The sequence below is a fragment of the Malus sylvestris genome, chromosome 5 (genome assembly GCF_916048215.2).
Source record: "Malus sylvestris chromosome 5, drMalSylv7.2, whole genome shotgun sequence".
In the NCBI taxonomy this organism is placed as follows: Eukaryota; Viridiplantae; Streptophyta; class Magnoliopsida; order Rosales; family Rosaceae; genus Malus; species Malus sylvestris.
The window spans coordinates 40,245,735-40,272,844 of record NC_062264.1 but is presented as its reverse complement, the minus strand read 5'-3'; the positions used below and the strand labels follow the sequence as shown (position 1 = coordinate 40,272,844).

The 27,110-nt window shown below is 38.4% G+C and overlaps 1 protein-coding gene, 1 long non-coding RNA gene and 2 pseudogenes across 2 annotated transcripts; 3 read left to right on the top strand and 1 right to left on the bottom strand.

Annotated features, from left to right (window-relative positions):
• Positions 1-267: 267 nt before the first annotated feature.
• On the bottom strand, positions 268-1,232 carry LOC126623283 (uncharacterized). The gene is made up of 2 exons (XR_007623720.1): positions 371-1,232; positions 268-333 (listed from the first exon to the last, which is right to left on the bottom strand). It is a non-coding gene; the product is annotated as an uncharacterized LOC126623283 (long non-coding RNA).
• Positions 1,233-3,003: 1,771 nt separating this feature from the next.
• Positions 3,004-4,910, top strand: LOC126623277 (phospholipase A1-Igamma1, chloroplastic-like). Its single transcript, XM_050292118.1, has one exon. The coding sequence runs from the start codon at positions 3,311-3,313 to the stop codon at positions 4,859-4,861; it is 1,551 nt and encodes a 516-aa protein (XP_050148075.1). The 5' UTR covers positions 3,004-3,310; the 3' UTR covers positions 4,862-4,910.
• Positions 4,911-11,038: 6,128 nt separating this feature from the next.
• On the top strand, positions 11,039-13,081 carry LOC126623278 (phospholipase A1-Igamma1, chloroplastic-like; annotated as a pseudogene).
• Positions 13,082-21,346: 8,265 nt separating this feature from the next.
• LOC126623279 (phospholipase A1-Igamma1, chloroplastic-like) lies at positions 21,347-22,910 on the top strand (annotated as a pseudogene).
• Positions 22,911-27,110: the final 4,200 nt, after the last annotated feature.

Below are 27,110 nucleotides of genomic sequence, written 5' to 3'. Positions count from 1 at the left end.
TTTTATTAAATTAAGGTTATTTTTTTTATCAGAAGCAAACTAGTGCTTTTGTATTTACACTTAGGGCTGGATCGGTATGGGATCCCGTCCCAAAAATGGGATCCCGAATCCCAAACCGATCCTTTTTGGGATGAAAATCCGAATCCCGATCCCAAACCAAAATTTCGGTATTCCCGAATTTCGGGATTCCCGAAATATTTTCGGGATTTCGGTACGGTTTCGGTTTTCAATTCAAAAAAAATTTGGCTTCTTGTTAATGGAAGAAGCTGATAAATTCAATTCAATTCAATTCAAACCTGCAGATCGAGCATGCAAAGCAGAAAAGATTCAAACCTGCAGATCGAGCATGCAAAGAAGAAAAGATTCAAACCTGCATATTGAGCATGCAAAGCAGAAAAGAAATCGAACATGCAAAGGAGAAATTGACCATGGAAATCCAAAAATCCAAATCAACCAAATCCACATAAAATTAATCCAGAAATCCCCAGAAAATTAATCAAGAAATCCAAATCCAAATCAAAACAATCAAAAGCTCTAAATCGTAAATTCCTAATTTATAAATCCTCATTCGAACCCTAATTCAGAGAAAGCTTCAGAGAGGAAAGAGAAAGATATGGGTCGAGCTTCGAAGATTTGAGAGAGCTTTCGGCAGTAGCTCTTTGCCCTCTCTGCTTCTCAACACGAAGAGTGCTGCTGTCAAAACCAAACTCAAGAGCTTTCGGCAGTAGCTCCTTCCTCTCTCTTCTCCTCTCTGCTTCTCAACATGAAGAGTGATGTTCTCTGCCCCATGAGTGATGCTCTCTGCTTCAAGTGCTGCTCTCTGCGCCTTCTGTTAGTGGGAGCCAAAAGGCTCCTGCTTTTGAGGTGGGAAGTCTGAACCGAAACACAAAGCCAATTTGTGCCTTTCCCAATTTTTTAATAATATTTTGGTGCCTTCTGTGAGCCAATTTGTACCTTTCCCAATTTTTTAATAATATTTTGGTGCCTTCTGTGAGTGGAAGCCAAAAGGCTCCTGCTTTTGACTTAGGAAGTGGGAACCGAAAGCTAAAGAAAAAAAACATTTCGGGATTTCGGGAATACCGAAAAAATGGGATTTGGAAACCAATCCCATACCGATTATTTCGGTATTTTTCAGGATGGGATTACCGATTTTCAGGATAATTTTGGTTTGGGATTTTTCGGTTTGGGTTCGGGATTTTTTCGGTTTGGTTTGGGATTTTTGGGATTTTTTTCCAGCCCTATTTACACTCCCAAAAAGTATCATGTATTCCTCAATAGTGAAATAATATGAGGAAGAGGAGTGCGTCATGACTTTATATTGGTACAGGAACAATTTTGATATAGGAAATTTTATTTATATTCATTTGATTTCTTTTTACACTCAATTTATTATTTTTTATCTTGAATTCCGAATGTGTCAAACAATTCTCTTTCTAAACCAAACAAGAACAACAAAACAAAAAAATTAAGGGAACTTTAACGAAAAGTTCCCGGTACTGTTCACTTTAACGAAAAACCACATTTTTACATTACAAAATCAATCTTGATACTATTCACTTTACCATTTATTTTGTCCTTATTGTTAAAACTCAAAGTTTTCAAGCCTTTTTCATTAGTTTTCCTAAAAATTAATCTAGCTATAGGCAACTTTGGCACTCCATCTCTCCAAACTCCAACTACCCCAATTTCTACCTCCACCAAACCCCCACCGCCACCTCCCTTACCATCCACAACAATCCTTATCCCCTAACAACCCAGCTTTAAAAAGACCCAAAAGAAAGTCATGACCATTTTTTTTTTTTTTTAATTAATGATAATTTTAAAATTGTGATTCTACACATATATTGTACAATCAATGGTCTAATACAAATAAATTCGACTAGTCGACAATTTCAACAGATTCCGTACATGTTAGGACTGCGTGGAAGCAGTTGTTGTGTGGCTGAGACTTTTGAGTTTTCATTGTGGGTGGTAGGGGAGGTGGTGGAGAGGGGTAGAAATTGGACGTCAATGGGGTTTGGAGAGATGAGGTGCTCAGAGTTTCCTAGTGTTGGAATTTTATTTTTTATTTTTTATTCTTTTTTATTTTGGGTGTAGAAAGGAAATTGTTGGGCACATACATAATTTTAAGATAAAAAAATGATAAGATGGCGGCAAAAAAAATAATAAATGGGTCGGAATAAAATTTTTCTTTTTATTTTTGTTATTTGGGTTAGGTCATCTAATAAACCAATCATAGCTAGCTATAGATATCAAACTTATCATCTATATATGAGACAACTAAAATTTAACATGATGCCTCCACTTTAATATATAAAAACATATCACTAAATTGTAGTTATATCGTCTTATTTGACATGGCACCTCCACTTTAGAATGTTTTTAACAAGAATTCGCGTATTTAGGGGTGCAAAGGAAGTGTGAAACTGAGAACTGATTTCACCATACGTGTTGAACGTCCAAAATGGTCCTTACGTATATTTCCCCGTACCTAATTTTGATTTTACTTTGTTTAATAAACCAATCACAGCTAATTTGGGTTAGGTCATCTAATAGACCAATCACAGCTAGCTATAGATATCAAGCTTGTCATCTATATATGAGACAACTAAAATTTAACATGGCGCTTCCACTTTAATATGTAAAAATATATCACTAAATTGTAGTTATAGTGGCCTCCACTTTAGAATGCTTTTAACAAGAATTCGCGTGTTTAGGGGTGCAAAGGAAGTGTGAAAACTGAGAACTGATTCCACCATACGTGTTGAACGTCCAAAATGGTCCTTACGTATATTTCCCCGTACCTAATTTTGTTTATAATTTGTTTAATAATGTTGTCCCTAAATTTGAAGTCTACATGATCTGCATATATATTACCCTCCTTATTTCAAGCAATTACCAAATGCCACTTCATCGTTTTGGGAGTGACAATCTTGATAATTTCCCGTTGAGCAAGGTTAAACTTGAAGAGGTTTGGAGATTTGTCTCAATCAACAAGAACAAGTCTAAATAAAATACCAATGGTCAATCAAACAAATGAACATTTTTTTCCAATGTTGTAGTCAATGTCCCGCGCGTGACACATTCATTGTTGCTTGTATATAGTTCACCGTCTTTTCCTCATTCTCTCATTTCTAAACTCAATTCCTCCATCTTCTAATTGAGCTCTATTTTCAACTCGTCGGTGCTTATAGCTTAAGTGGTAGAACACTCAATCGTAATACATCTACTACTAGAGTCCTATTTTCCGGCAGTGTGTTTAGAAATTTGAGCAGCATCAACAGATAAGGCAACCATAGAGCTATCAACTATGATGTACACCCATCTTCCGGCCGCTCAAGCCACTCCCAGCGCAACCCGGTTTTCCCAAATCCGAGCTAGTCATCATCAAGAAGCTGATTTTGATCATCCCCATCAAACCAAGACATCAAACAAAGTCAACCGTCTAGCTAAATCCGTTGCCAACCTCCTTCACCTCCACATAGATATTCCTCAAAGAACCAACATTAACCCTAATAATTGGAATCTGCTCATAGAAGAGATGCATTCAACTCCCACGACTTCTCCGAAAGACATCATGTCCGAAAAATGGCGCGAAATCCACGGGTCAAATGATTGGGAGGGTCTTTTGGACCCTCTCCACCCTTGGCTAAGAAGAGAGATTGTCAAATATGGTGAGTTTGCACAAGCAACGTATGACGCTTTCGATTTCGATTCCTTCTCCGAGTACTGCGGGAGCTGCAGGTACAACAAAAACAAGCTCTTTGATGTGTTGGGTCTAGACAAAAATGGCTACAATGTTAGCAAGTACATTTATGCAATGTCACACATCGACATGCCACAGTGGCTGGAGAGGTCACACTTGGCTGACACATGGAGCAAGCATTCTAACTGGATGGGGTATGTTGCTGTGAGCGATGATGAGGAGACTAGGAGGATTGGGAGGAGGGACATTGTGGTGGCGTGGCGGGGGACCGTGGTGCCATCAGAGTGGTATGAGGATATGCAAAGGAAATTGGAGCCAATTGGGAGTGGAGATGCCAAAGTGGAACATGGTTTCCATGGGATTTACACTGCCAAGAGTGACACCACAAGGTACAACAAGTCTAGTGCATCAGAGCAAGTCATGAAAGAAGTGACTAGGCTTGTGGAGTTGTACCAAGCAAAAGGTGAAGAAGTGAGCCTAACAATCACAGGGCATAGCTTGGGAGGTGCATTGGCTTTGCTCAATGCCTATGAAGCTGCCGAAAAACTCCCTGGCATTATGATAAGCGTAATTTCCTTTGGCGCCCCTAGGGTTGGAAACATTGCCTTCAAGGAAGAGCTACACCAAATGGGAGTCAAGACATTGAGGGTTGTGGTTAAACAAGACATGGTTCCGAAAATGCCAGGGCTTGTTTTGAATGAGAGTCTTCAAAAGTTTGATGACATTACGGGCACTTTGGATTGGGTTTACGCACATGTTGGAGCTGAATTGAAGCTCGAAATTGGTTCTTCGCCTTATCTCAAGCATGGTGGGTTCAATCTGCCTGGCTTTCATAGCCTCGAGACCTACCTTCATCTTGTGGATGGGTTTTTGAGTACAGAAACTACTTTTAGGTCAAATGCTAGAAGGGATATTACCTTGGTGAACAAGGGATGTGACATGTTGGTGGATGATCTCAGAATCCCACAATGTTGGTACCAATTGCCACACAAGGGGTTAGTAAGAAACGTTCATGGGAGATGGGTTAAACCGAAACGAGACCCCGAAGACATCCCTTCACCTGGAAGAGAAGCACAAGCACAAGCTCATGCTCTTCAAGTAGAGATGGTGCAATTGTCATCAGATTATACACACAAATCTTTATGTAGTTCTTAATTAACATGTAAATTTTCACAGTTGATTAAAAACTTGAATGTTTGGCCTACTTGTTTGCCTTGTTTTTAAGGCATCCTCCATGTTCTATGTGTTTTACTCTGTTCTTCGTCATTTTAATTTTGGATTGTTTAGGCCTATTGGTTATCTCCGAAAACGCTTGCCTGATTCCGCCTGAATGCACAGGATTTCTCGGCAGGAGCATTACCAACTGCAACTGAGCTTGAAAGATAGTCATGTATTGGCTTGGAGACATGCTTAAACTCCCTAAGCCAAATTGCTAGACACATCATCAATTGGGAACCTAGTTCTGCATATTGATCAGATCAACCACATACATGGCACACTTGAAGAAAGTTTTCTAAACTAAGCTTGAAAACTATTTCAGCTTTTAGTTTTCATTTTTTTTAAATTGAAAATTGAAAATTGAAACCATATTTTGACAACTACGTTTTGAAAGTCAAAAAAGTACTTTCACTTTTAGGTTGTCAACTTTTATTTTTTATTTTTTATTTTAATTTGAAGTACTACCAAAATGGTTTTCAATTTTCAGTTTTTCAAACAAATGGAAAAAAATTGAAAACAAAATGCTAATAAAAGGACGGCTTAGTGTTGCAATATCATATTATAACTAATATTAGTCATTGATGCCAATGTTTTTGTTAGTTAGACAATGTTTTTGTTAGTTTAATATATTGACATACACTGTGACAATTTTCTTCTTTTTGGTCAAATGAAAACTTCATAAAAGATCCGAAGATGGGCAACAAGTACAAATAAAGGCCTATGATAGCCCAAAGGCAAAACCCATAATAAAAAAAAGAAAGTGTTGTTGATACAAATTAGGCAGCAGCGGAATACGGCGCAGACAATCAGACAAACACTACTTAGGTATAATGACTTGTCTAACAATGCGACAACCTAAACTTTTGAAACCTAGCAATTATCTCCAAGAGCATAATGACTTGTCTAACAAAATCATAATTATGGATCAACTAAATGCGAATAATGTTAAGAGACTTAGATAACAAATATTTTATTAGACACAGTTTTCACGTTCTTCTAGCCCCATAAAATAATAAATAGTTGCCATTCTGCACTAGTACTTCTATCTGAATTCTGAAATTCTAACATTTTAGTATTGTTCTCTGGTTGTGGACTTTGTCACCTTTTCCTTTTTGGCATTGTTAATTGTTATCTATAAGAGCCAGTTCGTCACAAATGGATAGTCAGTATCCTAATCGGCGTTAACTAGCAGTTATGCATGTGAGAGAATGGTACTAAATATTTGGAATAACTTCCAATTGTTTTTGTCACAATCGAAAAAACCCTAATATATTTATTTTTTTAATGCAGTTATATGCATGGTGTGCGTGGACAGCTGCCTCACTGACTGCATGCTCGCTCACACAAAGTGGACAGAAATGGGGTTGCCCAGATCACTGGTAGTAACGCTGCTGTAAGAGCAACTTCACTCTTGGAGCTTTTATCTCAGGCAATCCACTATTCAATCCACCTTATAAACAGTAACTGTCATAATGAACAGTAACTGCCTTTTGCATCTCTACCCTTGCACTTGAATAGCCTTGGCAATAGGCAATAAAATATTTATTAATTTTTTTTTTACAAAATAATACTAAATAATTTTTTTTGTAATTTCAGATAAGATATTTTAAATCGTTTTCGTTGCGCCACATGTCATTTACCTAAAACGACTATTATTGGTCATAGATTTCGATAAAATTTTTATCCAATGTCATCGTGCCACGTGTCGTTCTCTTTTCATAATCTTTGATGATAGATTTCGATCAGATTTTAAATCGTTCTCGTTGCGACACATGTCATTATCCGAAAAGATAATTATTGGTGATGGATTTCGATAAGATTTTTATCCAATGCCATCGTGCCACGTGTCGTTATCTTTTTAGAATTTTTAGGATAGATTTCGATCAGATTTTTAACGAATGACGGCATGCCACGTGACACTATCTACAACCTAATCATTTTAGAATCCTCCATATAATCCATCATCCATCCTTTTAAATATCACACCAATTTTCTCAATATCTCTATCATTATTCATAGTTTCTGCTTCATTCTTCATCAAATCAAAATCTGTATCATTATTCATAGTTTTTACTTACAATGTCTTCTTCTTCAAGCATGATGTGGGAAATCGATCAAGAAGAGGAATAATTGTTTTACCAATCTGAAGGAATGTTCAATCTCTATATAGCCCAAAATGAGAAGGAAGAGGATGAGGAGCGGAGAATGAGAGATGACGAAGTAAGAATGGCTAGAGACTCACATTCCCGTCGAGTCATCCAAGCTGTGGCTCAGATATGCAGGCCCACCCATTCCGGAAACCTTGATAGAAGCATGCAACAATGAGCTGAGGAGTTGTTGGACGATTATTTTGTCCATAATAGTGCATTTCCTGATACGTACTTCAGACATCGTTTTAGAATGGAACGACATTTGTTCAACAAAATCATGATTGCTGTTTGCAACCATGATTCTTACTTTGTGTAAAAGAAGGATGTTTGTGGTGCTATGGGTCACCTTCCCGAGCAAAAAATTACTGCTGCGCTGCGGATGCTTGCGTATGGAGCATCTGCAGACCAAGTGGATGAGATAGCGAGGATGAGGAAATTAACTATTCTTGAGTCCCTGATGAGGTTTTGCGGAGCTATCGAATCTATCTACACCGCAGAGTACCTCCAGAAACCTACTCACATAGACTTGGAAAGGCTTCTGAAGAAGGCCGAGATACGAGGTTTGCCTGGGATGATTGGGAGCATTGATTGTATGCATTGGACGTGGAAAAACTGTCCAAGTGCATGGCAAGGCGCTTATGGAGACAGAAAATGAGCAAAATGTATCATTTTGGAGGCGGTGGCATCTTTTGATACATAGATTTGGCACGCTTTTTTTGGGGTTCCGGGAGCTCAAAATGACCTCAACGTCCTTGCCCAATCCCCAGTGTTCAACGATGTCCTGCAAGGAAATACACCAAAAGTCATGTATGAGGTCAATGAACGTATGTACGACGGGCCATACTACCTAGCTGACGGCATTTACCCAAGGTGGTCAACATTTGTCAAAACAGTGCCACGTCCGCGAAGTGCAAAGGAAAAACACTTTGCAAGATGTCAAGAGGAGTGCAGGAAGGATGTGAAGCGTTGTTTCGGTATCCTTCAAGCTCGCTGGGCGATCGTCAGGGGTGCTGCCAGATTGTTTGATGTAGTGTCGCTTCGATCCATCATGATGACGTGCATCATTCTTCACAACATGATTATGGAATATGAGTACGATTATGAAACCGTTAATGAATATGAGCCAGACACGATGAACAATTCAAGAACACGTATATATTGTGCTCATGACGCCACCGATGAGCCCGTGCAACTTGAGCCATTAAGAAGGGATGGATCATTAGCAGCAAGCCTCCTTCCGGACCACGCGAACTTCTTGTGCAGAAACTGCCTATTCCTTGACTTTCGATCCAGCTAAGTGCTTGTTAATTTTACTGTGATTCAAGCCTCTTCCTTAATTCCTTTAATCATTGGACTTGCTTGCGGCATGCACAAAGAGCTGGTTTTGTTTCTTAACCCTAAATATGACTGGTGGATGGGATGAGCTGAAGGATGTAATCCGATTTATAACAAATAAATATCAACTTTGGATCCTATAAATTTAGTTGTATGATTGCAAGGCCATCTTTGATATTTCGGGGACTTGTTCGAAATTTATAAATGACACCTCCTTAAGATAGTTTTTTAAATTATGCTCCTTATCCGAAGGGATCCTTATGTAATAACTTAAATCAAAACAAATTTTATGACTCACTGATTGAAAATTTACAAATACCATTAAATAATAAATAAATAAAAAAAAACTATAAACATAACATTCACTAAATAATCAAAAGTAGTTTAATTTAAAAAAACTGAATAAAAAAGCTTCAAAAACTCTAACTTTAAAATTTGACTTGAATATATAGCATTATTATATAATAAAATTAAAAAAAAATCATTTTTATGGTATTGTTATTGGCACTTCAAATATTTCATTGTACACTCTAAATTTTTAAACTTAGAAAGAAAAAAAAATTACGCTTATAAAGAGTGCATAACGAGATTTTAAAGTGCTATTAAGGCAAAATTTTTAATGTATAGCACTATTGCATATAAATTTTAAATGGCAAAAATTATGAGGGGCTCATTCAAATTTGGGGTATGTGCGATTGCAACTTTCGCTCTTCCAAACCCCTCTTTCTATGGTTGATAGGAAGCGATTCCACTTTTCGCTCTCCCAGCCCCCTCTTTATATGGTTGATTGGAAGCACTTGCATCGACTATTATACCAAAATCAAAATTTCCAATTTACTTTGCGTTATCGCCTATTGAACTCTTCTAGTTGGATTAAATTGGATTAAGTTATTCGGAAACCAAAATTTGCCGTTTACTTTGTTCTTATTGCTTATAAAAAGATTGCTGGTTGGATTAAGAAATTAGGGTATTGCCTGGATCAAACCGGTAAGCTTTACTCAAAATATTGCTAACGTGTCAACTAAATGATTTGAGTATTTCTGCACGGAAGATATCATTTTCGGATCTCTTCTACCAAAGTTCACGAATCAAGTGATCCGGGTCCTTAAAATTTGATCCAACGGTTAAAATTATTATAACTTTTAAAAGGGGCATCTCTTTTTGGCCATTGGATCAAATTTTAAGAATCCGAATCACTTAATCTATGAGTTTTGGTGAAAGAGATCCAGAGAGGATCTCTTTCCTTTCTGCGCCTGCTTTGTTGGGATGATGATTTGAGCAAATTGAAAGTTCACAAATTGGAATGACTTTTTTTCTTCATTTTTTATTTGGTCAAATGGCTTTTTACTTTCTTGTTTTGTTTGTTTGGTTGTACTTTTATAAGGTAGTGCTATTCACATATTTTTTTTTATTATTATTATTTACACTTTTATTCATTTTTGTTTCTTAGTTTTCTTCAATTTATTTGATCTGACTGTTGAAAATTTTGAGAGATATGATAATAAAAATAGGTGTGTGGATAGTACTGTCCATTCTGCAAACCACTAATGTTAGTGAAAATTACTTTTTATTTGAAAGCATACTATAGAAAGAAAAAAGAATCTCGCAAATTAACTTTTAGTGCCGGGTGCAATAGTAGTAACTAACAATTGGGTGCAATTTAGTGTTTTATGTATTTACATCCCAAAAAATATCATGTATTCCTCAATAGTGAAATAATGAGGAAGACTTCATATTGGTGCAAGAACAATTTCTATTTTTGATATTTGGGTTAAGTCATCTAACAAACCAATCATAGCTAGATATCAAATTTGCCATCTATATATGAGACAATAAAAATTTAACATGACACCTTCATTTTAAAGTAAAAAAAAATATATCACTAAATCGTAATTCTAACGGCTTCTTTAACATGAAACCTCCACTTTAAATTCACATGTTTTTAACAAAAATTTGCAGGTTTTTAGCAAGAAGGAAGTGTGAAAATTGAGAATTGAATCCACCACTACGTGTTGAAAGTCCAATAAAGTCATTACCTACTTCTTCTCCATGCCTAATTTTATTTTTAATTTGTTTAATAATGTTGTCCCTAAATTTGAAGTTTACATGATCTGCATACATATTACCCTCGTTATTTCAAACAATTACCAAATGCCACTGAAATTTACGTGTGTACAGACTACAGCCAATGCATCATTGTGGGAGTGGCAGTCTTGATAATTTCTTCTTGAGCAAGGTTAAGCTAGAAGAGGCTTGGAGATTTGACAGATTAGATTATACTCCCCGCAAGTGAACTTGTCTCCATAAACAAGAACAATTCTAAATAAAATACCTATGGTCAATCAAACGTACGCATATTTCCATGTTGTAGTCTTTGTCCCACGCGTGACACATTCATTGTTTAATTCCACAATTTGCTTGTGTATAAGTCATCCCACAATTCCTCATTCTCTCATTTCCAAACTCAATTCCTCCATCTTCTGAGCTCTATTCCCAACTCGTCGGAGCTCATAGCTTCAGCGGTAGAGCACTCAATAGTCAATCCTAATACATCTATTACAAGAGTTTAACAACTACTTTCCGACTGTGTGCTTGGAAATTTGAGCAGCATCAACAAATCCAGATAACCATGGCGCTATCAACTATGGTGTACACACATCTTTCGGCCACTCAAGCCGCCCCCAGTGCAACCCGGTTTTCCCTAATCCGAGCTAGTGTTCATCAAGAAGATGTTCTTGGCCAACCGTCTAGCTGAATCCCTAGCCAACCTTCTTCACCTCCACATAGATACTCCTCAAAGAACCAACATTAACCCTAATAATTGGAATTTGTTCACAAAATCTTAAATTTCAGGTAGACGGGCCATAGGCCCACTCCAACAATACCGATACTGTCCCCACTTGGCCACCTGCTCAATTTGTCAGGTGTGGGGTTTTAATACAAAAGACCTCGGTATTAGGTAGTGTAGGGTAATTCTATTTAAAAGGCTTGTTCTCAAGCCTTCCGGCCATGTGGGACAAAAATTCTAACACTCCCTCGCATGTGAGACCCCATTTTATGTGTCACACATGGAGTTCCACATATCGACAACCACGTGGAGCCAAGTCGGGGCTCACCCGTTCGCGCGGGGCTAATGTGGACCCACTCATTCACGTGGCATCTCCTACGTGGAGCCAAGTCGGGGCTCACTCGTTCGCGCGGGGCCAATGGGGACCCACCCATTCACGTGGATGTATGGGTCCGTCCCTTGGCTCACTCCAACAACACTGATATTGTCCCCACTTGGCCACCTGCTCAATTCGTCAGGTGTGAGGTTTTAATACAAAAGGCCTCGGTATTAGTTAGAGTGAGGTAATTCTATTTAAAGGGCTTGTTCTCAAGCCTTCTGGCTGATGTAGGACAGAGGAATTCTAACACAGAAGAGATGCATTCAACTCTCACAACTTCTTCGAAAGACATCATATCCGAAAAATGGTGCGAAATCCACGGGTCCAATGATTGGGATGGTCTTTTGAACACTATCCACCCTTGGCTAAGAAGGGAGATTGTCAAATATGGTGAGTTTACACAAGCAACGTATAACGCTTTCGATTTTAATTCATTCTCCAACTACTGCAGGAGTTGCAGGTACAACAAAAACAAGCTTTTTGATGTGTTGGGTCTAGACAAAAATGGCTACAATGTTAGCAAGTACATTTATGCAATGTCACACATCGACATGCCACAGTGGTTGGAGAGGTCACACTTGGCTGACACATGGAGCAAGCATTCCAACTGGATGAGGTATGTTGCAGTGAGCAATGAGGAGGAGATTAGAAGGATTGGGAGGGATGAGATTAGAAGGATTGGGAAGAAGGACATTGTGGTGGCGTGGCGGGGGACCGTGATGCCATCGGAGTGGTATGAGGATATGCAAAGGAAATTGGAGCCAATTGGGAGTGGAGATGCCAAAGTGGAACATAGGTTACATAGGATTTACACTGCCAAGAGTGAAACCACAAGGTACAATAGGTTTAGTGCATCAGAGCAAGTCATGAAAGAAGTGGCTATGAAGCTGCCGAAAAACTCTCTGGCCTTCTGATAAACGTAATTTCCTTTGGTGCCCCTAGGGTGGGAAACAATGCCTTCAAGGAAGAGCTACATCAAATGGGAGTTAAGACATTAAGAGTTGTGGTTAAACAAGACATGGTTCCAAAAATGCCAGGCCTTGTTTTGAATGAAAGTCTTCAGATGTTTGATGACATTACGGGCACATTGGATTGGGTTTACACACATATTGGAGCTGAATTGAAGTTCGAAGTTGGTTCTTCGCCTTATCTCAAGCGTGGCGGGTTCAATCTGCAAGGGTTTCATAGCCTCTAGACCTACCTTTATCTTGTGGATGGGTTTTTTTAGTATAGAAACTACTTTTAGGTCAAATGCTAGGAGGGATATTGCCTTGGTGAACAAGGGATGTGACATGTTGGTAGATGATCTTAGAATTCCACAATGTTGGTACCAATTGCCACATAAAGGGTTAGTAAGAAACGATTATGGGACATGGGTTAAACCGAAATGAGACCCCTAAGACATACCTTCACCTACAAGAGAAGCACAAGTGCAAGCTCCTGCTCTTCAATCAAAGATGATGAAGCCATCATCAGATATACTTGAATCTTTATGTAGTGCTTAATTAACATGTAATGTTTGACAGTTGATTAAGAACTTGAATGTTTGCCTTGTTTTTTAAGCATTCTCCAAAACTGCGTCGATTCCTTGACTTTCAAGCCAGCTAAGTTCTTATTAATTTTACTGGGATTCAAGCCTCATCTTTTAATCGTTGGACGGACTTGCGGCATGCATACAAAGAGCTGGTTTTGTTTCTTAACCCTAAAAATGATTGTTGGATAATCCGGTTTATTACAAAGACATATCAAATTTTGATCCTATAAATTAAGTTGTTTGGTTGATAGGAAGCACTTGCATGGATTATTATATCGAAATAAAAAAATTCCGTTTTACTTGGCTTATTTTTTTAGGAATTCTTGAAAACTAAGTTGTTACAAGATTAAACTTGAAAAAGTTGGGCAACCCAAGTAAACCTTAACCCAATTAAATCTGAACCCAAATGAACCCGAATGCAACCCAACCCGAACCCGGGCCTTAATTGTAAAAGTTGGGTTATGATTGGGTTGACCTTCCAACCTGCCCAACTAGCCCGAGTTGCACCCCTAATTTACACTCCCAAAAAGTATTATGTATTCCTCAATAGTGAAATAATTTGAGGAAGAGGATTGCGTCATGACATTAGGCCATATTGTGAGAGAATGATCTCCTTTTATAGAAGAGAGTTTCTAGTTTTGTTCTGACATTGACACGTGTCATGTTGTGATTGGCTTCTGATGTTGACACGTGTCGTGCTATGATTGGCTTCTGATGTCGACACGTGTCGCGCTGTGATTAGCCTCCTGGTTGGAGGGAAACTCTTCTGGGTCCTTGACGGTATAACGTTGATTGGTGCTCGATAGTTTTGGGATTGGTCAAGTATGGTACAAACAGTGCTCCCCTAAGTTCCCGAGTGAAGGAAGCTCCTCGGTTGAGGACTTGCAAGATCCAAACCACTGAATAATCACAAAACTTCTAAGTACCGAAGTGTGGTATTGTTTTCACTTGCCTTATCTGTCTCATAGGTAGATGTGGCATCTTCTCTGGAAGTATTTTTCCTCCATTAAGGGGTGGTATCTTTAACAAATGGAGATGCACAAGGTAATGTATCAATTTCACTTGAAGCTACTTGTAGTTTCGGGCTTGGTCAAATGCGATACAAACCTTATAGTAGGAGTCCCCCAAGTCTCTGAGCAAAGTGATCTGCAGAAGGAGGTGACAGACAAGGTAAGCAATCAAAGTCCCAAGCAATTAGTCCCAAAACAGAAGTTTGATTTCGAGTTCCGGCTGATTGTTCTCATTCTCCCTATCTCGCAGGCAGCAAGAAAGATAAAGAGAAGAAAAATGAGAATATATGATATGAGATACTTTTGCTTTTGAATAAGTAACTTTCCACAGTCTTATTCTTGAACTGGGTTGGAGGGTTTTTTAGTTTCCTCTAAAGTATAAGGCCAACTCAAGAATTTGAGGGTCAAAACAAGTCTATCAAATCTAGAGTACGTTCGACCCTGATGATATGAGATACTTTTGCTGTTGACAAAGTAGTGGATGTGGCATGGCGAGGCTGTGTTATTTGGTGACGGTGTCAGCGAAAGGTTGTTGAAGCTTATCGAGCTATTTGGATAGGGCAATGATGTGGAGCTTGGATTTGACTTAGACTCATCCGTCTAGATTATGCGGTTCTACAGGGAGGGCGTTGTGCTATAATGAACTGTTCCAGCTCATTGTTGAACCTTCTGCTTCAATCTTTTGCATTGCAGAAGTTGTGCGCAACCTTTGCCTTTGAATGATCCTTCAGAGTACTATTTTCAGCGACTCATCCATACTTGGTAGCTTCAGTGTAAAGAGCCAATATTGTATCAACTGTTCTGAGGTATTTGTCGAAAGAATTCGCAACCTTGACAACAATTGAAGATGAGTACTCAAGAGCAATGCTAGGTGAGCAACCGGGCAAAGGTTCTGGGCAATCAGTTCCAGATCGGAAGTTTGATTTCAAGTTTCGACTGATTGATTTCTTTCTCCTTGTCTTGCAGGTAAGATCATGGGCAAAAGAAAAGATATGGAAAAAGCATGATATGGGATACTCTTGCTTTTAACCCTGATGATATGAGATACTCTTGCTTTGGTATGGCTTGTTTGCAGAGGTATTATCGAGGGGAAAAAAAGCTGAGTATTTCAAGAGACTTTACTGAGAGTGCCCTCTCGGATGTGAAGAAAAGTTGAGCATTTTTTATTTATTTGCAGGTCTGCCTGGCTGTGGATGATGAAGGTTGACATATATAAGAATTGTCCCAACAGCGAGTAGTAACGTTATTCCTTTACCCTTATCGGTCATAGCAATGTAATGGGAGCTACAAGATTCACATGTTTTAACTTTGTCAGAGTACTTTGAAAAAATGGTATGTGGTATCTGAAAAGCTAATGTTGCGTGTGAAGATTGAAGACAAATTTTATCCAAGGAAATCTGGCTCTCGAAGTTCGGAGAGCGGTGTCTCTTCGGTTTTCGAACAAGCAATCTTGTTAGGGATCTGGCTTTTGAGATTCGGAGAGCGTTGCCTCTTCGATTTTTGAACAAGCAATCCTATTAGGGATCTGGCTCTCGAGATTTAGAGAGCAGTGCCTCTTCAATTTTTGAGAAAGAAATCATGTTGTAAGTTTGGCTTTCGAGATTCGGATAACGGTGCCTCTTCGATTTTTGAGAAAATAATCCTGGTGCGAGTCTGGCTTTCGAGATTCAGATAGCGGTGCCTCTTCGATTTTTTAGAAAGCAATCCTGGTGGGAGTCTGGGTCTCGAGATTCGGAGAGCGGTGCCTCTCTGATTTTTGAGCAAGTAATCCTGTTGGGAGTGTTTTCTCGATGTGAGTAAAGGTTGGGCATTTTTGCCAGTCTTCCTTGCCACGGAGCACAAAGGCTGACACATATAGGGACTTTCCAGTTATCAAGCAGTGGTGTTGTTCCTTTACCTTTGTGGGTAATGGTAGGGTAGCTAGACCTTCAAAATTTATGTATCTAAACTTTATCAGAGATCTTTGGCAAAGTTATCTGTGGTACCCAATGAGCTGATGTTGCGTGTGGGGATTGTCAACATATTTTACTCAGGAAAATCTGCTTCTCGAAACCCGGAGAGTGGTGCCTCTAAGATTTTTGAACAAACGGCCATACTGCCCTTTCTTTTATAGGGGCACCCATTGTGTGCAAGAAGTACGTTCAGAGAGTTATTGCTTGTAGGAATTTTCCCCTTATTTTCGTACTTCAGAGATTTATTGGACCTCATTTCTCCTTCATCATTTCTGAAAATGTCTAGCTCATCCAACCGTCGTTTTGACTTGAACTTTGGTGAAAAGGCAGGCCTCCTCAAAACAACATATGGCGCCCACCCTTCTTATCCCTTACTGGTCCTCTTACCGTTGGGGACTCTGTGATGAAGAATGATATGACCGCTGCGGTGGTGGCTAGGAACCTTCTTACTCCCAAAGATAACAGACTACTTTACAAACGGTTTGATGAGTTGGCTGTTAAGGATTCTCTGGCTCTCAGTGTTCGGTGTGTAGGTTCTGTGTCTAATATGGCCCAACGCCTATTTGCTCGAACCTGCCAAGTTGAATCATTGGCGGCTAAAGTGATAAGTCTCAAACAGGAGATTAGAGGGCTCAAGCATGATAATAAATAGTTGCTTAGGCTCGCACATGACTATGCTACAAACATAAAGAGAAAGCTTGACCAACTGCAGGAATCTGATGGTCAGATTTTACTTGATCATCAGAGGTTTGTGGGTTTGTTCCAAAGGCATTTATTGCCTTCGTCTTCTGGGGCTGTACCGCGTAATGAAGCTCCAAATGATCAGCCTCTGGTGCCTTTTCCTTCTGGGGTTCTGCCCAGTACTGAGGCTCCGAATGATCACCCTCCGGTGCATTCTCTTTCTGTGGCTCTGCCGACTACTGAGACTTCTCCTAAGCAACCTTTGTGAAAACTCCCTCTTATTTGTTTATTTTAATTCATGTATATGTACATATTTGTAACTTATCGGAGATATCAATAAATAAGTTTTGCTTCATTTCAACGTATTGTGTTAAATACGCCAAAGCCTTCTTCACTAAATTCTTTGAATTTTTTCTTTTGTTAAAGCTTGTATGTTGAAGCTTTATGAGTGAAGCATGTAGGTTGAGATAGTGCTCCATTAATTTCCCGAGTGAGGAAAACTTCTCGGTTGGAGACTTGAAAGATCCAAGTCACTGAGTAGTCGTGAACCTTCCAAGTACCGATGTGTAGTAGCATATGGTAGGAATCCCCCAAGTCTTTGGTCGAAGGAGTTGACGAATAAGGTGTCTTGCTAGTAGCCAAGTTTCCAAAGTAACAAAACTTCACTGTTTTCCTTTCTAAGTGGTAGCCTAAAACTCCTCTTTCATATATATTTGTTATGAAAGTTGTTAGGCCCAAAGAAGATGAGGCCTAGGCCTTTTTATTTTTATTTTTATTTAATTTTTGAATTTTTGAATTTTTGAATTTTCGAATTTCCGAATATATATATATATATATATATATATATTTATATATTAAGCTTTATAGGTGAAGTTTTGAGGTTGAAGCTTTGTTGGGTACCATGAATTGATATTGCTTCACACTATCTTGATCAAGAGTGTGTGAAGCTTTTAGCATTTGTAGTTGAAGCTTTGTAGGTGAAGCTTTTGTGTTAAAGCTTTGTAGGTGAAGCTTTTGTGTTGAAGCTTTGTAGGTGAAGCTTTTGTAGGTGAAGCTTTGGAGCTGAAGCTTTTGTAGGTGAAGCTTTGGAGTTGAAGCTTTGTAGGTGAAGTTTTTGTGTTGAAACTTTGTAGGTGAAGCTTTTGTAGGTGAAGCTTTAGAGTTGAAGCTTTGTAGGTGAAGCTTTTGTGTTGAAGCTTGAAGCTTTGTAGGTGAGGCTTTGGAGTTGAGGCTTTTGTAGGTGAAGATTTGGAGTTGAAGCTTTGTAGGTAAAGCTTTTGTAGGTGAAGCTTTGGAGTTGAAGCTTTTGTTGGCACCATAAATTGATTTTGCTTCAGACTATTTTGATCAAGAGTGTGTGAAGCTTTTGAGCATTGTAGTTGCCCTCCATTGATGAAGGTTGAGGTCTTCTCATTTGGATAGGTCTGGCTTCCCCTCCCCACTTGTTGATAGGGGATGGTTGATGGGGGTTTCTCTTAGTATGTCTTTGCCTCGGCAGAGGAATGGTTATAAGCTTGCGCCATCACCTCAAAGTAAGTCTTCCAAGTGTTAGCATTGATCATGTATTTGAAGAAACAGTCATGTAGGCCTGCCGTGAAGGCTTTGAGGGCAGTCTTGTCGTCTGTCTCGGCATAACGGGAATACTCATGGCTGAAGCGGCCAGCATACATACGTAATGACTCGTCTGGCTTCTGGCAAATAGTGTACAAGTCATCTGTAGAATGTAAGCGATCGGTCTGGAAAATGTGTTGAGAAACAAACAGTTTATTCAATTCCTCAAATGAGTCTACTGTCTCAGGTGGAAGACGGCAATACCAGTTAGAGCTCCACCAAAGAGGGTGGAGGGGAAGAGAAGACATTGCTCTTCGTCGGTGTGCATCTGGTATGCCATGGTGGACTCAAAGAGGTTAAGGTGTGCAATCGGGTCCTCCTGTCCAGTATAGAGTTGTAAGCCAAGCTTCTGATTTGTTTTTTCTTAAAAGGGGTGTCGAGGATCCTCCTTGTAAGAAGGCCAGGCCTAGGTTGGTTCCAATCAGGTATCTTAACTTGTAGGATAAGAGGGTCCTGAGTGGAGTCATGTACCACTGGAACTTTCTTTCGTAAATCTCCATCTCCTTTTGGAAATAGGAAGGTTTGATCAAGAGCATGTGATTTTTCCCTGGACTCACTGTACTGACTTCCAAGGTTTGTCTGTCGGAACATCTCTGAGTCTTCTATACCTTCGTGTTTCTCTAAGACTTGTTGCCCCTTCCCCAAATTGGTAGTCAACCTGGGACATGGGAGGAGACCGAGTCTTTCAGAGACCCTTGGGTCATTGATCTTCAAGCTTACATGGATGAGATTGTCTCGACGTTGCTTTAGGAAGTCTCGACAGTCGCAAAAGACGGCTTTCGATCCTTCCACTCCTTCTGTAAGGAGGTGCATTCCTCCACTCTTCCTGCTTCAGGTCGAAGCAGCTGGGTTGAGAGAAGTCTCATGTTAGTCGCCATTTCGATGAGTAGCTCGCTCCTCAACAGGAATACCCATGTCAAGGGAAAATGACCCTCCATGTTGGAGGGCACCCAGTTGATGGTTGACTTCCACATGGGTGATGAGCTCGTGTGTTTTAGTATATATAGCCTCGTGGAGCATCTCGAAGACCTTCTAATACTGCTCTTGGAATATCTCATTCTTCATCGCTATCTTGTTGTTCTAAGCCTCCAGCTCATCGACTTTAGCCTGAAGAGCAAACTTCTTTTGTTCTAGGGAGTGAGCATCCCTATGTTGAAGAGGGATACCTGGTCAAAAAAGAGTGTACGAATGGTGGAAACCAGCTTAACAAAGCTGAAGAGAGTAGGAATAAGTGCGATTCCCACAGACGGCGCCAAATGTTGATGCACAAAATCAGTGAGGACTTTGGTACAACAGAAAATGTCAAGTTTGTGACCTTCACTAGATTGCTCCGGTCACTAGTGTGGATAAGTATGTAAATGGATAGAGACAGGGAAGCAAACACAAGTTGTACGTGATTCACCCAAATTGGCTACGTCCACGGAGTAGATGAGTTCTCATTAATTATGAAGGGTTTACACAAGTACATAGGTTCAAGTTCTCCTTTAGTGAGTACTGGTGAATGATTTAGTACAAATGACATTAAGCCATATTGTGAGAGAATGATCTCCTTTTATAGAAGAGAGTTTCTAGCTTTGTTCTGACATTGACATGTGTCGTGTTATGATTGGCTTATGATGTTGACACGTGTCGCGCTATGATTGGCTTCTGATGTCGACACGTGTCGCACTGTGATTGGCCTCCTGGTTGGAGGGAAACTCTTCTGGGTCCTTGACGGTATAACGTTGACCCGTGCTCGGTAGTTTCCGGATTGGTCAAGTATGGTATAAACAATCCTTATCCCCTAACAACCCACCTTTAAAAAAAACCCAAAAGAATGTCATCACAATGTTTTTTTTTTTAAATTCATGATAATATTAAAATTGTGATTCTACACATATATCGTACAATCAATGGTCTAATACAAATAAATTCGACTAGTCGACAGTTTCAACAAAATTCAGACATACATGTTAGGACTGCGTGGAAGAAGTTGTTGTGTGGCTAAGACTTTTGGGTTTTCATTGTGGGTGGTAGGGGAGGTGGCGGAGCGGGGTAGAAGTTGGACATGGTTGGGATTTGGAGAGATGAGGTGGTCAGAGTTTCCTATTGCTAGAATTTTTTTTTATTTTTTATTTTTGTTCTTTTTCATTTTGGGCGTAGAAAGGGAATTGTTGGGCACATAAGGAATTTTAAGATAAAAATGATAAGTTGGTAGTAAAAAAATGATAAATGGGTCAGAATAAAATTTTTCTTTTTATATTTGTTAATTGGGTTAGGTCATCTAATAGACCAATCACAGCTAGCTATAGATATCAAACTTGTCATCTATATATGAGACCACTAAACTTTAACATGATGCCTCCATTTTAATGTGTAAAAACATATCACTAAATCGTAGTTATAGCATCATATTTGACATGACACCTCCACTTTAGAATGTTTTTAACAAGAATTCGCGTGTTTAGGGGTGCAAAGGAAGTGTGAAAACTGAGAACTGATTCCACCATACGTGTTGAACGTCAAAAATGGTCCTTACGTATATCTCCCCGTACCTAATGTTGTTTTTACTTTGTTTAATGATGTTGTCCCTAAATTTGAAGGTTAAATGATCTGCATATATATTACCTTACTTATTTAAAACAATTACCAAATGCCAGAACATCGTTTTGGGAGTGACAATCTTGATAATTTCAAGTTGAGCAAGGCTAAACTTGAAGAGGTTTGGAGATTTGTCTCAATCAACAAGAACAAGCCTAAATAAAATACGAATGGTCAATCAAACAAATGAACATTTTCCAATATTAGTTCACCGTCTTTTCCACTTCTCTAATTTCGAAACTCAATTCCTCCATCTTCTGAGCTCTATTTTCAACTTGTCGGTGTTTATAGCTTAAGTGGTAAAACACTCAATCTTAATACATCCTATTAGTGTTCGACCCTATTTTCCAGCAGTGTGTTTAGAAATTTGAGCAGCATCAACAGATTGAGGCAACCATAGCGCTATCAACTATGATTTACACCCATCTTCCGGCCTCTCAAGCCACTCCCAGTGCAACCCGGTTTTCCCAAATCCGAGCTAGTCATCATCAAGAAGCTGATTTTGATCATCCCCATCAAACCAAGACATCAAACAAAGCCAACCGTCTAGCTAAATCCTTTGCCAACCCCCTTCACCTCCACATAGATATTCCTCAAAGAAACAACATTAACCCTAATAATTGGAATCTCCTCATAGAAGAGATGCATTCAACTCCCACAACTTCTCCGAAAGACATCATGTCCGAAAAATGACGCGAAATCCACGGGTCAAATGATTGGGAGGGTCTTTTGGACCCTCTGAACCCTTGGCTAAGAAGAGAGATTGTCAAATATGGTGAGTTTGCACAAGCAACGTATGACGCTTTCGATTTCGATTCCTTCTCCGAGTACTGCGGGAGCTGCAGGTACAACAAAAACAAGCTCTTTGATGTGTTGGGTCTAGACAAAAGTGGCTACAATGTTAGCAAGTACATTTATGCAATGTCACACATTGACATGCCGCAGTGGCTGGAAAGGTCACTCTTGGCTGACACATGGAGCAAGCATTCCAACTGGATGGGGTATGTTGCCGTGAGCGATGAGGAGGAGACTAAGAGGATTGGGAGGAGGGACATTGTGGTGGCGTGGTGGGGCACTGTAGCACCATCGGAGTGGTATGAGGATATGCAAAGGAAATTGGAGCCAATTGGAGGTGGAGATGCCAAAGTGGAACATGGGTTCCATGGGATTTACACTGCCAAGAGTGACACCACAAGGTACAACGGGTCTAGTGCATCAGAGCAAGTCATGAAAGAAGTGACTTGGCTTGTGGAGTTGTACCAGGCAAAAGGTGAAGAAGTGAGCCTAACAATCACAGGGCATAGCTTGGGAGGTGCATTGGCTTTGCTCAATGCCTATGAAGCTGCCGAAAAACTCCCTGGCCTTCCGATAAGCGTAATTTCCTTTGGCGCCCCTAGGGTTGGAAACATTGCCTTCAAGGAAGAGCTACACCAAATGGGAGTCAAGACATTGAGGATTGTGGTTAAACAAGACATGGTTCCGAAAATTCCTGGGCTTGTTTTGAATGAGAGTCTTCAAAAATTTGATGACTTTACGGGCACATTGGATTGGGTTTACACACATGTTGGAGCTGAATTGAAGCTCGAAATTGGTTCTTCGCCTTATCTCAAGCGTGGCGGGTTCAATCTGACAGGGTTTCATAGCCTCGAGACCTACCTTCATCTTGTGGATGGGTTTTTGAGTACAGAAACTACTTTTAGGACAAATGCTAGGAGGGATATTACCTTGGTGAACAAGGGATGTGACATGTTGGTGGATGATCTCAGAATCCTACAATGTTGGTACCAATTGCCACACAAGGGGTTAGTAAGAAACGCTCATGGGAGATGGGTTAAACCGAAACGAGACCCCGAAGACATCCCTTCACCTAGAATAGAAGCACAAGCACAAGCTCATGCTCTTTAATTAAGTAGAGATGGTGCAATCATCATCAGATAATACACACAAATCTTTATGTAGTTCTTAATTCATATGTAAATTTTGACGGTTGATTAAAAACTTGAATTAGTGGCCTACAAGTTTGCCTTGTTTTTTAAGCATCCTCCATGTTCTCTGTGTTTTACTCTATGCTTCATCATTTTAATTTTGGAATGCTTAGGCCAATTGGAACGCTTGCCAGATTCCGCCTGAATGCACATGATTTCTCGGCAAGAGCATCACCAGCTGCAACTGAGCTTGAAATAGTCATTGATTGGCTTGGGGACGTGCTTAAACTCCCTATGCCAAATTGCTAGACACAGCATCAATTGGGAACCTAGTTCTGCATATTGATCAGATTAACACATATAGGGCAAACTTGAAGAAAGTTTTCTAAACTAAGCTTGAAAACTATTTCAGCTTTTAGTTTTCTTTTTTCTTTTTAACTAAAAATTGAAAATTGAAACCTTATTTTGACTACTTTCTGAAAGTCAAAAAAGAACTTTCACTTTTTTTTTCTTTTTCTTTTCTTTTTTTTTTTTTGAAAATTGGAAGTACTCCCAAAATGGTTTTCAATTTTCAACTTTTCAAACAAATTAATAAAATTTGAAAACAAAATGATTATAAAAGGACGGCTAATTGTTGCAATTTCATTTTATAACTAATAATTAGTCATTGATGCCAATGTTTTTGATAGTTTAATATATTGACATACCTGGTAACAACAATTTTTTTTTGGTCAAATGAAAACTTTATAAAAGACCCGAAGAGGGGCAACGAGTACAAATAAAGGCTATGAATCTATGATAGCCCAAAGGCAAAACCTATAATAAAAAAAAAAAAGTGCAGTTCGTACAAACTAGGCAGCATCGGAATACGCCCTAAACAATCAGACAAACAATACTAAATACCACTCATGTGTAATGACTTGTCTAACAATGCGACAACTTAAACTTTTGAAACCTAGCAATTATCTCCAAGAGCATAATGACTTGTCTAACAAAATCATAATTATGGATCAACAAAATGGGAAAAATGTTAAGAGACTTGGATAACAAATATTTTATTAGACACAGCTTTCTCGTTCTTCTAGCCTCATAAAATAATAAATAATTGCTATTCTGCACTAGTACGTCTATCTGAATTATGAGATTCTAACATTTTAGTATTTTTCTCTGGTTATGGACTTCGTCACCTTTTCCTTTTTTGCATTGTTAATTGTTATCCATAGTAGCCAGTTCGTCACAAATGGATAGGCAGTATGCTAATTGGCGTAACTTGCAGTTACGCATGTGAGACAATGGTACTAAATATTTGGAAAAACTTCCAATTGTTCTTGTCACAATCGAAAAGACCCTAATATATTTAATTTTCGGAAAATTAGGTTCACATCCTTCTTTTTGTTACTCCATTGATTAAAATCCTATTCATTTTCAATTTTTGATTAAGGTCCTTGGGTATTAATAACATCATTAATTATTTGAATAATAAAATATTTTTATTTTTAAATATATAATGTTACAATTAGTATATTTATATTTATGGCTAAATTTTTTATCATATATTTTTATTTTTAGTTTGTACCTATTTTTAATTTGTAAATCTTTTTTAATTTGTACCAATTTTCTTTTCATTTTTAATTTGTACCCATAAATTAGTTTCTTTTTGTGCCATATTTTTTAAAGTTTTATTTGTGTTTGTACCCATATGTATACCGTCACGTGACATTATATATTTAATCAATGATAGAACAATTACATATGGTATATTTATGTTTTATGCCTAAACTTTGTATCATATATTTATATTTTTACTTTGTACCCACTTTTAATTTGCAACATTTTTTTTTAATTTGTAGTATTTTCTTTTTAGTTTTATTTTGTACCCATGTATTAATTTCTTTTAGCGCCTATATTTTTAAAAATTCATTTGTATTCATAATTTTTAATCTTTTATTTGTACCCTAATTTATTTCTAATGTACCCATTCTTCTTTATTAATGTACCACTTTGTTATATGTGAAATGTACCAATTTTTTTAACACTATGGATACATTCTTTTGCCATTTATTATTTCTTATTTTTACATAGTTTTTATCCATTTATTCAATCAAAATATTAGAATTTTTTATTGTAACCATTTCTAATAGTATTATAATGAGGGATTTTAAATTTATAGGATTATAAATTTAATAAAATATCAAACAATTAATGTCAAAACTATAAAAAAATATAAATATTAATAGTAATATAATGAGGTGTACAAAGTCAAAGGATCTTGATCAAACTTTGAATACTATTAAGGTTTTAATCAAGGAATGTTAAGGATTAAGGACCGCATCCAAAATATCCCTTTAATTTTTTAATGCAGTTATATGCATGGTATGCGTGGATAGCTGCCTCACTGACTGCATGCTCGCTCACACAAAGAGGACAGAAATGGGGTTGCCCAGATCACTGGTAGTAACGCTGGTGTAATGTAAACGGCGATTTCTTGCCTTCTTAGTGTTGAAACATACATGGGGAAGAAGACCACTTTGCAGTCTGCTAATCAGTTCATGGCTAATACTGGCATGAGTAAAAAGAGAGCCGGCCCCCTTCATTCAAAAGCACATGCTTTTGCTGATGTTCTGAGGAAATCTACCAGATTGTGTCTGCTTCCCATGATCAGATGGCAAGCAATGCTAAAAGGGCTTTCTTGAGAAGGACTGGATCATTAGCAGCAAGCCTCCTTCCGGACCACGCGAACTTCTTGTGCAGAAACTGCGCCTATTCCTTGACTTTCGATCCAGCCAAGTGCTTGTTAATTTTACTGTGATTCAAGCCTCTTCCTTAATTCCTTTAATCATTGGACTTGCTTGCGGCATGCACACAACGAGCTGGTTTTGTTTCTTAACCCTAAAAATGACTGGTGGATGGGAAGAGCTGAAGGACGTAATCCGATTTATAACAAATAAATATCAACTTTGGATCCTATAAATTAAGTTGTATGATTGCAAGGCCATCTCTAAGATTTCAGGGGCCTGTGCAAAATTTATAAATGACACCTCCTTAAAATAGTTTTTTAAAACAGGCTCCTTATCCAAGAGGATTCTCATGTAATAACTTAAATGAAAACAAACTTTATGACTCACTGATTGTAGATTTACAAATACCATTAAATAATAAATAAATAAAACTACAAACATAACATTCACTCAATTATCAAAAGCAATTAAAAAAAAAAACTGAATAAAAAAGCTTCAAAAAATCTAACCTTAAAATTTGACTTGAATATATAGCATTATTATATAATAAAATTGAAAAAAAAAATCGTTTTTATGGTATTGTTATTGGCACTTCAAATATTTCATTGTACACTCCAAAATTTTTAATTTAGAAAGAAAAAAATTACGCTTATATAGAGGGCACAACGAGATTTTAAACTGCTAATAAGGCAAAATTTTTACTATATAGCACTATTGCATATCAATTTTAAGATAATTTTGGCCAAAGGTCAATAAAAACTTACTATTAAGCCATATATCAATGACATATTTTTGTTTTGGACTTAATCAATGATATATTTTTATTAATTAGGCATAGATTAATAATGAATGCCACAAAAGCTTTAAGTCATTATCAAATTCATGAAAACACCAAAATACCATCCGAAGAAAAAGAAAGGAAGAAGAAGACACCGCCGATTTTTACAGACAGTGAGCAAACGGTGGAGAGAAAGAGAGAAAGAGAGAGAGAGAGAGAGAGAGAGAGAGAGAGAGAGAGAGAGAGTGTGTGTGTGTGTGTGTGTGTGTGTGTGTGACAATGTAGAAAAGAGAGGGAGAGGCAGAACCATAACAGAAGGAAGAGAGGAGCAAGTAGTGAATCCATGGATGGTGTCGACCAAAGGTGGCAGGAAAATCGAATACGACTAGCTCATCGACCAATTCGGCTGCCAGATAATTGACCAGTCGCTCGTCGATCGCATCCACTGCCTCACCGGTTGTCTTCCTCCACCGCGCCGTCTTCTTTGCCCACAGGTCCCTCTCTTTCTCTCTCTTAAGTTTTCATCTTCTTTTTTTGTTCTGGAAAAATTGCAAAAAATTGAATTAGGGGTCAAATTTCGAATTTCTTAGATTGAATTGTCGAGGAAGGACTCGATTTCGGGCGGCCAGGGTTTGGAATCGGAGGCGGGGCAAGGGGATTTGAAGGGGGTGTTGAATCCACAAACCGATTTGAATCTCAATGCACACTCACAGAACATGAAACAG

Coding starts and splice junctions, on each gene's coding strand:
- LOC126623277 (XM_050292118.1), top strand. CDS start 3,311: ATGATGTACACCCATCTTCCGGCCGCTCAAGCCACTCCCAGCGCAACC.